At 44.4% G+C, this 14,757-nt stretch overlaps 1 protein-coding gene across 1 annotated transcript in view; it reads right to left on the bottom strand.

Annotated features, from left to right (window-relative positions):
* Positions 1-14,757, bottom strand: part of Afap1l2 (actin filament associated protein 1 like 2) — a 96,096-nt gene that overhangs the window by 32,566 nt on the left and 48,773 nt on the right. The window contains 1 exon segment of the mRNA XM_048338205.1: positions 1,756-1,884. Within this exon segment, the coding sequence (XP_048194162.1) occupies positions 1,756-1,884 (129 nt within the window).

Here is a 14,757-nt window from a genome sequence, read left to right as displayed (position 1 = left end):
ACTGAGGAATTAAACACAGGGTTTCATGTGTGCTAGGCAAGCACTCTACCACTAAGCCACATTCCCAGTCCAATACCCTATTTTTAAAATTGATTTATTTATTTCACTTTATTTTTGCTGGTCCTGGAGGTTGAACCCTGGGCCTGGGTGATGTCCCTGAGCTTTTGTGCTCAAGGCTAGCGCTCCACCACTTGAGCCACAGCTCCACGTCCAGCATTTTGTGGTTAATCAGAGATAAGAGTTTCACAGACTTTCCTGACCCAGCTGGTTTCAAACCATGATCCTCAGATCTCAGCTTCTTGAGAAGCTAGGATTATAAACATGAGCCATCGGTGCTCAGCTATGCCTTGTTTTAAATGGTGAGTTGCACAGTGCATACAATAATTGAAACTCACTGAGTTATATACCTAACAACTGTGTTCATCCTTACCTATAAAGTTTATCATGATAAAGAAGATGAAAGTGGGCACCAGGGGCTTATACCTGTAACCCTAGCTACTCAGGAGGCTGAGATCTGAAGATTGAAGTTCAAAGACAGCATAGGGAGACAAATGCAAGAGCCTCCTAGTAATCAGTGAAGAGCTAGAAGTAGAGGTATGGCTCAAGTGGCAGAGCACTAGCCTGGAGAGAAAAAGCCAAGCAAAGGCCCTGAGTTCAAGCTCCAGTACTAGCATGCACATGTGTGATCACACGTGTGATTTACAGCTTTGAAACTACGTTTTCCTCTTCTCCCCTTGAGCTGAAAAATCCTTAGAAAGTTATCTAAAATTTTCAGAGCCTCTGTTTCTTCCTCCTGTAACAGCAGCACCAACCTTGTAGGAATGCCTGAAAGACAGAACAAGCTCATACATGTGCGTATAAAATGTCTAAATCTTAGGTGTTCTTATAATCATTGACTATTCCTTCTCTGCTTTCAATCAATAAAGGAAATGCTTTGAAAACACTTTACTTACAATCGTGCCCACAGGCTACTATGTTGAGTGGTCAAAGATTTCTGGGACACTGACTCAAGCCAAGTCACCTCTCTGCTATCCCTAGGGGTTGAACTGTGTCACTCCTCCCCAACTCACGTGTTAAATCATGCTCCAGAAGACTTCAGAACATGACTCTATTTGGACATGGGGTCTTTGCGTGTGAACTCAAGTCCTCTCACTTGACAGCCAGGTACTCTAGCACTGAGCCATGCCTCTAGTCCTTTGTTGCACTGGTTATTTTTGAGATAAGGTATTGTTTCCTGCTCAGGTGCACCTGGACTCTGATCTACTTTTTTTTTTTTTTCCACCACAGCTGCATAACAAGCATGTACCTCTACACCACCTTCTCTCCATGGAGAGAGAATCTCACAGACTTTTCTGCCCAGCTTGACCTGGGACTATGACCCTCCCATTTTCAACCTTACAAGGAACTGGGACTACAGGTATGAGACACCAGTGCCCAGCTATGGTCATTAGGGTGGGCCTTACTCCAGGCTGAGTGATATTTTCATCATAAGAGATCAGGCCCCCCGGACAAACATAGAAGGGAAATCACATGAAGACTCAGGGGAGAAGACAGCCATCTGCAAGCCAAGGAGAGAGATCCCAGAAGAAGCCAACCCTGTCAATATCTTGATCCTGGAGTTCCAGCTTCAAGAAGTATGAGAGAATAAACATCTACTGTTAAAGCCACCCGTGGCACGCCTTTGTTTTGGAAGCCCCATGCCATCACACTGCCATCTTCCCATTTCTGTGGGACTCCTCGGAGTTCCGCACTTACTGCTGCTCTTGATGTAGAGGCGGAGGAGCTCAGCCAGGCTGCTCTTCCTCACCACGGCTGCACTGCTCAGGTTCTCCTGGTCCAGAATCCTGAGGAAGTCCTCCAGCTCGGTCAGCAGCTGCTCTAAAGCTAGAGACCAAAAGACAAGAGGCAGTTTCAGCATCTGCTTCTCTCCAGACCCCACAGCATCTCTATCATGGCCTCTCCAGTCCCAGGTGTGAGGCTGGTGTCACAGAGAGTGGAGGGACCAAAGGTGGGATTCTGAGTTTCATGATCGCAGAAGAAGGGAAACAGGTCTTCAGTTCCAACAACCTGAGTGGGAGCTGCAGGTCTATCATTTGGTGGAGGAGTGATAGACACCAAGATGGCCCCGTGTCCCCAAAGTATTTTCGCTACCGCCAATCTATGCCCTTGAAAGGGTTTTGTGGAAAAAGAGAACTCATCCTCCAAAGGGCCTTGCCAGCTGACCTCAAAGCTGTGGTTATCATGGGGATTATTCTCATCTTGAGTCTCTTCAGGTAACTTTGAAACTGCATCTTAACCTTCTCAGATCTTTTAGATAAATGCATCCAGTTCCATCCAATTCAGAACCTAAGCTGGATCATGGCTTGACTAGATGGCTCTCTAAAATACGGATCTATTTATAGATCCCCATAAACTGCTCCTGGTACCCCAAATCAACCACCCATCCACCTTTGCCACCACACTCACAACTCAGCCTCTGTACCCCTATCTCTTTTTCTCCAATATTCACACTACAGTGGGTCTCCCTGCCCCCACATTAGCCAATCCCACCCATCCCTCAGGTCTTAGAGTAACATTTCTGCTACATCAGCTTCTCCCAGCCTCGGGAACTGTGAGGGCACCTCACAGAATCCTATGCTAGCAGCCCTGTGAAAGGCTGAATGGCATCCCCAGAAATGTACGTCTTATTCCCAGGTCCCCTGAGGGACATGCTACTTCACATGGCAACAAGGGCCTCACAGTTTAGTGCATCTGAGATAGCCCTGGATTATCTGATGAGCCCAAGCAAATGCCAAGTCCAGACAAGATACACACAGAGTAGATGGGAAGACAGACAAAGGCGCCAGAGAGAAGATGCTACACTATTGGCTCTGAGGCTGGAAGAAGCCAGAGAAACAAGAGAATGGATCATCTCCTGGGGCCACCAAAAGGAAAAAAGCCCTATAGATGCTTGATCGCTAATCTCCAAAAGTGTAAGTAAATTAATTTGTGTTGCTTGGCAATTTGTGATAGCAGTAATAAGAAACTGACACAGTCTCATAGCTTTGCCTCTGGCCTGTGCTATTATTTCACCCTAAACTACAAGGACATGGTTCTATGTTCAACTTATATTTCCAGGGTCCAGAACATGTCCAATAAATGTTGAATGAATGAATGAATGAAAGCAAAAGCAAATCCATCTACTTACAGTATATACAGAGGTACTTCATGGCTAGTGTACAAGAATATAAAATCCCTGGCCTACATCAAGACTGAAAGGAAGGCTGCTGAAATCCAGTTATGTGGTACATGCTACCTCACTAAAACACTAGAATGGATGGACTTCTTTTAAATTTAATTTTATTGTCAAGGTGATGTACAGAAGGGTTGCAGCTACATATGTAAGGTAGTGAGCACATTTCATGTCAAACTTGTCACCTCCTTCATTTTTCTCCCACCTTCCCTCCTCCCCAATCCCCACCCCTAATTGTACAGTTAATTTCCAACATATTGTCTGGTGAGTATCGCTATTGCATTGGTTTGCCTTTTATGTACTTTTTAAATGAATCTCTCACCCTACTTTTCTAATTTATTTATTTTTCTTTACTTATTTCACATTACCAGAGACCGAAGCCAGGGCCTTGCACATACGAGGCAAGTGCCATACCACTGAACTATAGCCCATCCCTCCCTTTTCTAGTTTTCATAATACGAGAACAACACTATGCCCAATTGGTCTATAAAACCGGCCTGCAAAGCTTAACAGGACTGTTGTTCTAAAACTCAGAACCTAGCAGCTTATCCAATAACAGGGCTCCTGCTTTGTTCATAGACTTAGTTTCTCCTGGACTTTGTTCCAGCCCAGGCTCCTTGCCCATATGGGCTGTGCTTTAGCTGTGTCATTTGGGAGCCAGTCAATGGCTGGAGGAAACCAAAACATCACTGGAAGTCTCTGCTTCTTTGCTCACCACCTGCCCCTGCCTGCTTTGTCTTTGGTATCCTGGTCAGACCCACAACCACACAGTGCTGGTTTATAAATAACCAGAGGGAGGGAGGCAGGGGACACTGGGCACACCTGAGGACAAGGTATGGACAAAGCTCTTCCAGGTGGTCAAATATCTGTTCCAAAAGGATGGGGCACAAGAATTTCCTGGGCTGACAGAGAGGCATGATGGGGGATCAGTCGCCACTAGCATTAGGAGAGGGTACCTCCGTTATCCTGGCAACCTTACTGGGAAGAGCCCTGGTCATCTGGGCCAGTGGTGCTTCTTTCCTGGAGTTTCACTCAGTCCCAGGCTCTGCTATTACTAGACTGGCTCACTAAGGGCCGGGAACCACACTACCAACATCACCCAGCCATCCTCCAAGGTGCTGCTGCTGCTGCTGGAGCTGCTGAAGCTGGACAAGTGGGCTGAACGGAAGCAGCCATGGAGATGGTAAAGGGAAGGGTGACAGAGAAGGCCTGTAATCTTAGCTACTCAGGAGGCTGAGATCTGAGGATCCCAGTTCAAAGCCAGCCTGGGCAGGAAAGTCTCTGGGACTCTTACTTTCAACTAACTACCAAAAAGCCAGAAGTGGAGGAATGGCTCAAGTGGTAGAGTGCTAGCCTTCAGTGGAAAAAAAAAACAAAAAACACCAAAACTAGGGACAGAACCCAAGCCCTGAAGTCAAGCCCCAGTACTGGAACAAATTTAAAAAATAAGGAGAGAACAGAAAACAGAGAGACAATGGCAAAATGCTCAGTCTTGCCTGAAATCAATCCAGCGGGGACTATTACTCAGCCTCATCATCCTTAGCGGGGGCAGTCTGCAAACTTGTCTTTACCGTTAGGTCAATAAGCTTATTCAGGGTCCACCTGGGGCTGCTCCCAAAGCAGGGTTGGAAAAGAGAGAGTCAAATGAGATTTAGCTCTTAGGTTGGGCCCTGTTTCCTTTCTCACAGCTATTCATGAGCTTCCTGTCAACTGCTGGAACGCAACTGGCTTCAGCAATGAATTCAAAGAAGCGAAAGCAGGGAAAAGCAAGGGCAAATAGGAGGAAAGGGACTCTAAGCCTTGCCCTGGAGTCTGGGGACAGGGAAACCGAAAGGGCCTGCAAGAAAGCTGGGGCCTCTGCCCAGTTTTCCTTGACCTTCTGATCCTCTCAAGGCTGTGTCCCTGCCACTACTTCAGAACTAACTGAAAAGCAAAAGCATGAACACTGGAAATGCCTCTTCTCTTCCACATCCTTAGCTTTTCCCCAAAGCTGCCAGATTCCTGGAAAACAGCCCTTGTTTAGATTTCACATGAGCCGAGATCTAAGCCAAAGGGTAGCCAGTCTGTGCCTGGCTTACACATGGAGGCAGGGATCACCCAAGTGGGTCTTCAACCCTTCCATGGGCCCTCTATCAATAGAGGGGACCCCTGGAGAACACACCAAGTGAGAACAAGATTAATTTGGGACGGTCTCCATGCACAGACTAGGAATGTGCTAAAGAGGCAAACTTGAGTTATCAGGGCAGGAAGTGAGGGAGTGGAATTTATAAGATGGTCGCTGAGACAGAGCAAGCGTGGCTCTGTACGTCAGGCACACACAGATCGGGGGTGGAGGGGAAGGTGGGGATGAGCTCTGAGGCTAGAGCAGTAGACTGGGGTGGGGCAGGTAGGAGGCCTTCATCTGCTTTGCTTAGGAGTTAGTACAAATCCTTCAGTGCCTGGGACGTGGTGGGCAGGACCATACAAAGATACAAAGCAGTTCTCCAAGCAGGCGGGAGACAGTGGGGAGGATGGGCGTCAGATGATCACACTGGCTCAGAGGGGAATGATGACAGTGTGGACGAATCAGGGCAGCTAGGCACCGTGCCACGAGCTGCGCCCTAACATCTCCAGTTCTCACAGCCACCCTGCAAGCACAGAGCTGTAGGGATGAGCTACTAAGCCCCAATTATAACCTAATCAGTTATATTCCCTAGTGAGTAGTGGCACTGGGGCTCAAACTCAAGTGTATCCAAGGTCAAAAGACTTGCTGTCTGTCACCCATTGGCTATATCCATTCCCAGAGAATCCAAGCGTTTCATCTGAGACATAGCTTCTGCTTTCTCTCCCACCATACTCTACAAGGCAGGGGTAGGAAATACATGAAGAGAAAGGGCTGGAGGTGACGTGTGACAGGTAGAGCCAAAAGACATGGTGATCATCCAGTTAGATGAAGGGACTATAAAAGAAGGTGCCTGGATGCCTGAGAGGTGCAGAATGGCACCAGTTATTTAGGACTTGAGTACCACAGCAGCCATAGTACCCATTTATTGGAGGAACTGGTAGACTCCTCAGACAGGGTAAGGAGAAGAGTGCCTGGCTACTTACTCTCTGCTGAGGACAGTGTTAATACCCTCCTTTTCTTCTAGAACAGTTGTTTTAGGTGAATGGTAAGCAGCAGGGTTGAAGATATACAGGTCTGGGGACCAGGATGGGTCAAATACAGGACCGAGGCCCAGCATGAAACTCTGGACCAGAGGGAGTCATTTGCCATCCTTCCTGGATGCCCAATCATTCTTGACTGTGCACACCCCGCTGTCTCTGCAAAACCACGGATGACCACAAGCTGTCATCTTTCCTGCTAGCTCTGTCTCTAGAGCTTTTTCTGCTAAAGCCAATTGTTCTAGGTCATCTAGCACAAGTCAGGTTTATGTTACCTGAGTCCTTTCTGGGTAAGGGTCAGGCTCATAGGTTTAATCATCTGGCAAAGTGTCAAGCAGCCCACAGGACACCAGTAATTCCCCAAGAGACACATCCTATTGAAGTCTACGATAGGCCCTTGGAAATAACAATTAACAGAGGCAAGGACCCAATTGTTGCCAACTCCAGTGACATTCTTCAGCCCCCCAGGGCTCTGAAGGGTGGGCCACCCCTCGGAGGAATGTGGTTATTCCATTGAGGCCCTGGACCCCACTCTTCACATTTCTCTTCTCCCCCACCATCCCCCACACTTTTCATTTTGGTCTCTTCTTCATCCTCCAGTGGAGGGAGGGGAAAATGAGCTTGTTGTTCATCCTGGAAACTGTAGGCCCTTGTGCAGGCTTTCCATCCTGGCTCTGTTAAAGTTCAGAATTGTCTGCTCCGAGTCTGACAGATCCATCAATAAGATTCTTGTTTAGGACTCCCAAGGCCCACGCAGAGCTGGACAGTTCAACTGCTCGATTCATTGCTCTGGCCCATGGCCGGGCTCCACCAAATGACCTCCTCCCCCAGCTTTCCTTATCCCGACGTAGTTTCAATCTTCTGGGTCACTCTCCTCCCAACCATAAATGTCTTTCCAACACCCCGAGAAAGCTACACTTCCCAGTTTCCCTGCTGTCTCTCACACATATTTTTATTTATTCAGCTGTAGGTGCTGACGACCCCTGATTGAGCGTGATTTTCCTTCCAAACATTGAACTGAGCAGACCTGTTCTCTCTCTAGAAAGACATGTCCCCCAATGCCATCTCCTGAGCAGTTTCCAAGATCAAAACACCATATGATGTCAAGATCCCAAGTGCAGGGACTAGGCAATGTGATGGTTTTTGTGAATGCTCCCACAGGAAATAGCACATCATGTAGATGTTACAGAGTGGTGGGAAATATTGAGCAACCCCCCCAGGAAAATATGCCTCCTCCCTCCTCCACCAGAGAAAGGACACCAAAGTCCAAGCACCCTATTTTTTTTGGGGGGGGGGTGTCGGTCCTCATGTGACTTGAACTCAAGGCCTGTGTGCTGCCTTTGAGCTTTTACACTCAAGGCTAGAGCTCTATCACTTGGAGCCACAGCACCACTTATAGTTTTGGGGTGGTTACTTGGAGATAAGAGTCTCACAGACTTCCCTGCCATGGCTGGCTTTGAACCGTGATCCTCAGATCTCAGCCTCCTGAATAGCTAGGATTACAGGCATGAGCCACCAGTGCCTAGCTCAAGCACTCTTATTTTTTTTTCAAATTTTTATTATCAAACTGATGTACAGAGAGGTTACAGTTTCATACGTTAGGCATTGGATACATTACTTGTACTGTTTGTTAAGCACTCTTATTTTTGCAAAGGAGTTCCAAACAGAGTCAACCTCTGTGGAGTACCTGCTATGTGTCTGACATATCTTGAGGAAATAAGATTTCGTTTTTCTTTCTTCTTTATGGTGGTTAAAAACCAGATGACATTTACCATCTTAACCATTCTAAAGTTTACAATTCTGTGGTATGAAATACATTCACCATGTTGTGCAAGCAATTCCAAAGGTCCAGAACGTTTTTTATTTCCTCCAACAGAAACTCATTAGTCAGTCACTCTCTGCTCCTTCCTCCCCTCTACCCCTCTCCACCCCCAGCCCCTGTCAAACACACATCTGCTTTCTGTCTCTATGGATTTGCCTATTCTCGGTAATTCATATAAATGGAATTGTGTACTATGTGAACCTGTGTCTGGGTTATTTCACTTAGCAATAGGGTTTCAAGGGTTATTCACATTGTGAATGTGTGAATATTTTATTCCTTCTCATGGCAAATAAAATTCCTTCACATAGATACGCTATGTTCTGTTCATTCATTTCTTGGTGGTGAGAGTGTTTTCTTTAACAAAAATAGTTTTTCATTGGAATGTAATTTACATATAGTAAAATTTTGTATTGATTGTGCAGTTTTTTTGTCTTGACAAACACACTCAACTACGGTAGCCACCACTCCAATCAGGATCCAATGTGCCACCATCCAGGGAGTTTCTTTGTGCTGTTTCTTTGTGGTCTTTTATAGGCAGCCCCTTCCCCACTCCCAGACATGGCCACTGCAGTCTTCCTTTGGAGACATTCCTTTCATGTAACTTAAGCAGGGATTTACTCATATTGCATGCAGTAGTTTGTTTCTGAATCTTGACATGTAGCACCTATGGGATGGACACAGAAGCTCTAAACTAAATAATGAAACAAATGAGCGAGTAATTAACACTTCACTTCATGGAAAGTTTGCTTTGCTGTGTATTTTTATGTGGTTCCTTCAAATTTTTATACTGATTCTATGTGACTCTGTCTTGATTCCAATTTAGAACTTTGTAGGCTTGCACCTGTTATGTAAGATCATATGTGCTTGGAGCATATTTTTTTTCTTTCCCTTCTAGACGAATAGAGTGGGTAGAGTGTTAGAAGGCAAAGATCAAGACATTCACATGCTTCCAATCAGCCACTCAGTTCTCCATCCTGAGTTAAGCAAATGGAAGCTCCTGACAATGCCAGTGTACACCCTAAAGACTCACACATTCTCACCAGCAGTCTTGAAGCCCATAGTCTGAGCAGGAAATGCAAATAAACTTCTCCGGGATAAGCAGGTCAGGAGTTGTTAGTGGTGGTGTGTGGTGGTATGTGTGGTGTGTGTGTGTGATTGTATGTGTGTGTGTGTGTGTGTGTGTCTGTACATATCTGTGTCTGTGTTTGCCAGTACTGGGGCTTGAACTCAGCCTGGGCACTCTCTCTTAGCTTTTTTTGCTCAAAGCTAGTATTCTACATCTTGAGCCACAGCTCCATTTCTGGCTCTTTGGTGGTTAGGAGATGAGAGTCTCAGAGACCTTTTCTGCTAAAGCTGGCATTGAGCCATGATGCTTCGATCTCAGCCTCCTGAGTAATTAAAATTACAAGTGTGAGCCACCAAGCTAGGAGTTGTTCTTTGTCTCTATCTCTAAGAAATGACAAGGGAGAGAAGGATAGCTCTTCATATACTAGCATCATGTGTGCTCTTTTATCAATCTCTGCCTTTTCTCACCTAAATTGGAGTCTCATCACTTAAAGCACCCCCCACCATGGTCCACTCTTTGTATTCCCAGATTACCCAGGCAAATGAGTGAGTGGGCAGAGGATTGGGACAGATGCTTTCCTGCAGCTCACACTACTGGAAAAACAACTCAACTTGCTCACTGCTGACCTCTCAAATGGAACAAACCTCCCCAAGAGCAGAATTCCAAGCCCAGCAAAGGAGCCAGCTGGAACCACAACCCCTCAGATAGGACCTTTTGGAGATTCACTCCGTAACAGCTGCAGATACCAACAAGTACATGAGGGCCAAAAGGACCCCAGCTGGCAAGGGCCACCTCCACTGTGCCTTGCACCCAGCAACACACCGATCCACCCAGCCCAATGGCACATGGCTGTGTTACTTGGTGACTCACAGTGTTTGCTATTTGCCCCATGAATGCACATCCTTTGTTCCAGTGAAACTGAACGCTCTGTGTAGGTAGGGAACACATGTTTGGATTTAGTTCTTGGACTGTGCACTAAGAACTTTGTTCGAATTCAGTGCTTAGAAAATCACACACACACACACACACACACACACACACACACACAATCTAAGGAAAGCTCTTCCTGATAAAAGTGTCTAGGGCTAAGTGCCAGTGGCTCACACCTACAATCCTAGGGGATTCCAGGAGACAGAGATCTGAGTTTGAAGCCAGCCACTACAGAAAAGTCCATGAGACTCTTATGTGCAATTAACTACCAAAAAGCCAGATGTGGAGCTGTGGTTCAAGTGGTAGAGCCTCACCATTGAACAACAACAATCACTAAAGGACAGCTCCCAGGCCCTGAGTTCAAGTCCAGTATTGACACACACAAAAGGGCATGTGGGAACACATTAGTCAAGTATGCCTAGGCGAAGGATACTCTGTCCCCAGCTGAGCCAGTCAGTATCACTATAAGGGTCAACTGGAAGCTTCTCCTGATGGGGCCAGGAGGACACAATCATGTCACCCCTGGAAGGTGCTCTTGATGAGAGACCTTCCTTCAGGGTACAGTGAGAAGAACAGGGAGGTAACTGGCTCACTAGGGATGAGAAATCCAGGGAAAGCACAGAGAGAGGAGCTCTTCAGAACTTCAGGAGCACACAGGAGCAGGCTCCAGATGCTCCACGTGGCTCTGCTGGCCACCAGGATCCAGGCCAGACAAACAGGCTTTAGGACCAGGAGTCTTTTGTTCCCTAACCCAGTGCGGACATTCCTTAGATGCAATCTGCCAGAAGAGTGGCTTCATTCAGCGCCAGTGGGGGGCCAGTAATGTGGTGGAAGGCATAAAGTTTTCTCTGGGGGGTGTCTCCCTTGCATGGCAAATCAAACAATGGACATGAACCACTTCCTTAGAACAAGAGGCTACTGGGGAAGTCTGTCAAGTTCACACTGGAAGTCTGAGAAATACGATGTTGGATAGGAAAAAAAAAATAGGACAGAAAGTGACCATAGAGGTTATTTCTTGGTGAGAAGGTTATGGGAAATCTGTCCTTTCTTCCTACACACTCCCCTATTCTTCAATACAGAGGGACCCCAGGGGGCTTGGGGGGGGGGGGAGAAGGAAATGGACCTGCACTCACTACATTTTCAACTTGGGCTGCAAATCCAGGCTTGTCCATGTTTACTTGATATTTGCATTAGTAGCACTACAAACTAAAGATGTGTGCAAAGAACAATTATAGCTGTACTGGCCAGACATCTTAATTCTTTGCAGGATTTGGCCAAAGTAACGAATGTCATCTCAATCTTGTTCAGGACTCTGCCTTCAGTAGCCAAAAATCATCAACCCATCCGTCTGGTTCTATTCCATTCATCAGTGCCCTTCACTGGTAAGACTTGCCAAAATGTTTAAAGAATGAAAAATGAATATTGATATTGATTGCCTATTGAAATTGGTTCTTTGGATGTATTTAGTTACATAAAATAGATTCTTATCATCATTTTGAAAATATTTAGATGTAATTTGAAATTATCTAGCACTGACCTATATATACATCTATTAGAGAGAGAGAATTTTGGTTTGTTGTTATTGTTTGATGCTGGCAATTGAACACAGGGCTTTGTGCACGCTAGGTAACTCCCAGGGGCTTAAAACCCAGGACTTTGCATATGCAATGTAAGTAACTTTCAGAACCTTTGCAGAAAAAAAGTAAAGCATGAAAAATGTCCCCTTTCTGATATTAACAAAACAAAATGAATGATCAGAGAAAGAAAGGGACTTAGTCCAAATTATACAGTGAATTTGTAGGAGATTCAAACTTCCCACGCCTAAATTTCTACCTGTCCAAGGCTTTCCTAACCCACAGTTCATTCTGTAATGGAGTTCCAAGGGAGCAATGAGGAACCGTAGAGAGGGCTTTGTAGTGCCCTGTCCTGAATTGCCAAGGTGATAAGGGAGAAGGAGCAAAAAAAAAAAGAAAGTTTTTCTCCTCGGGAAGACAGCCATGACCTTCATGAAGAAGATCTGGTTACTCGCTGCAGGCTGCTCTTTGTTTACATGAATGAGAGCCAGTTATTCATCACAGAAATATTCTAAATTCAACCCCTGAAGCCTTATTCTATAAACAACTTAAAGGCATCAGAGTTTTTGAGTTGGGTCATTGTTTGTGCCGAATGTTTCAGCCAAACTTTGTCAAAAGAAATTGCTGATGTCCAGTTTTAGACTCCTCTAGTGCATTCCATTATGGGGGAATATTTTAAGTTTGCATTTGGCTCTTCATTCAACTCTCTCTTTTCCTTTGCTGGCCAATCTCTTTGTTCCTTATCTCCTGTCCCTGACCCCTCTCTCCACTCCAATTTCTTCCAACATCATGACCTCCAACCTCAAATACCCTGAAATGATCTTTAGCTAGTTTTTTTTTCCCCCCCTTGGTACAACTGCATTTTCTACTGCAAAGTTCCGGGACATTCCTGCTCTGAACTATTCTCCCCTTGACCAGATTGCATACAGCACCTCCATATGTGGTCACTATTTCAGCCAACCAACATTCTTGTCCTCCATCTCACTGAGTGTCACTATAGCCCTGTCTACCCATAACAATTGTTCCAACATGTCCTAATATTCAATCCGTAGGGGTTTTGTGGGTGGCCAATGAGCCTCCAGGACTACCCTAGGCAACCGAACAACAAAGCCGAAGAGATGAATCTCCCTCTTTCTTTGCTTCCTGAAATCCTGAAATGATGAACTTTGCAATTCTGTCTATATGCAGCTCAGCAATGCCTCTCTTATTCCCTCCTCTCAAATAAACTGTGGCTACACTGAGGGTGCTTCTCAGAACAAGTGCAAGTACTAGTACTACCTTAGAATCAATTCTCCTTCAATCAGCTTCTCTCCTTCTAACCAGAGTTAGTTTAGTTCTCCATAAATATTTGGGAATATTGTCATTGTGTTAAGGTCTCTTTCAAAAGTAGGCTACTTTCTACCCATTTTCAAGGCCCTTAAATACTAAAACTGTGCCTGTCTCAAACATCAAATTGGAAGTTGAGCATTTCTAGAATACTCCTAGCTGTGACTCCCAGACTTTGTTAAGGAGTTGCTTACTTAAAACCAATGCTAAGTTAAAACAACAACAAAGCAAATAAGCAAGACATCAAAAGTAGGAATGAGGGTTTCTCCTTTACCTTCTTTTGTTCTCTATATAATTTAAGTAAAGCAAAACACAACAAAATCTAAATTCAGTGAAAAGGATCAATAAATTTATGTTGGACAATTTTGTACTAAAACAAAGTAGGAAGATTAAAAATTATAATTAGATAAGGTAACACAAAATACTATTAATAAGAAGCTATCAAAAGAGAAAGAAGAATCAATTCAAAAGAGGAAAACTACTTTTATAAATAATAAAGTGAGGTTGGGCCATAGTGTTGCATGCCTATAGTCTTAAAACTCAAGGAGGTGGAAACGGGAAGATCAAGATTTCAAAGCTTCCGAGACTCTGCATCAAAATATAAAATAACAAGAATAGTAATAAGAAGGATAGTAATGATAAGACTAGTAATAATAACAAAGCCTGCCAAATGATAACAAAGTTTATCTCACTCCTAAGCCTATACAGAATGGATAATTATCCCTTATGAAACAGACTCAGGAAGTTTAACTCTTCCACAGTCACACAGTAAATACGGATCAGAATTCAAATCATTCTAACACCCATGATCACCACAGATATTCCTTAATGTACAAACAACAGAACATAAAATAATCCATAGCCATTTGATTAGATTAGTACAAAAATACAGAAGAACTGCTGGTCTATTGCAAAGCTGCTTATCAATACAGGTGGGCAGTGACCAAATCACATCCTCTGAGAACAGTAAAATAATGGAAGAAAATAGCAAAAGATTCAAGAAATGCAACAAGTGTTGAGACCACTGTTAAGGTTTCTGGTATGAGTCATTCAAATTCTTGACAAGTTGATTGGCAAAAGCTTGCATGATAATTACTTTGCCAGTATAATATTTGCTAAGCATGGGTAACCAAATTACAAAAACATATCCATTTTATTACTAGGTTTAAGATGACTTTTGCTACTAAAAAGATGAAATGATCTAGTAAAATTAGCTAATAAAATATATCTGCCATTCAATTGTATTTTGAAAGTCCCATGTCTAAGCACACCTTATACTTCACAGCATAGCAATTGGGAGAGGAACCATGGCAGGAAGGGGGTTGGAAGAGCTCCACAGAACAGCACTGCTCATGGCATTTATCAAGTCATGTGGGAATTCACCTACTTTGCCCCCTGAACAGTAGATCTGCTCAGCAAGGTGTGTTCATGGTCAGTTATAATATAATGGATAAAGACTGACTGGAACACATTTTAATGAAAGTCTTCCTCTGGCTAGGAGGAATAGTTTTCAAGCAAGTGATTTTCCTTTAGTGTAGACCTGGTCAGAGAAACACAGGCATTTCTCCTTGCATTATATTTATATTTCATATCTATCTTTTCTTTCACCTATTTGAAAAAGGGAACTAACAGAGTCAGTAGCAAGGAATAAAAGGAAGCCACTAGA

This window comes from Perognathus longimembris, chromosome 2 (genome assembly GCF_023159225.1).
Source record: "Perognathus longimembris pacificus isolate PPM17 chromosome 2, ASM2315922v1, whole genome shotgun sequence".
NCBI lineage: Eukaryota > Metazoa > Chordata > Mammalia > Rodentia > Heteromyidae > Perognathus > Perognathus longimembris.
This window is presented reverse-complemented; position numbering and strand designations above follow the sequence as displayed.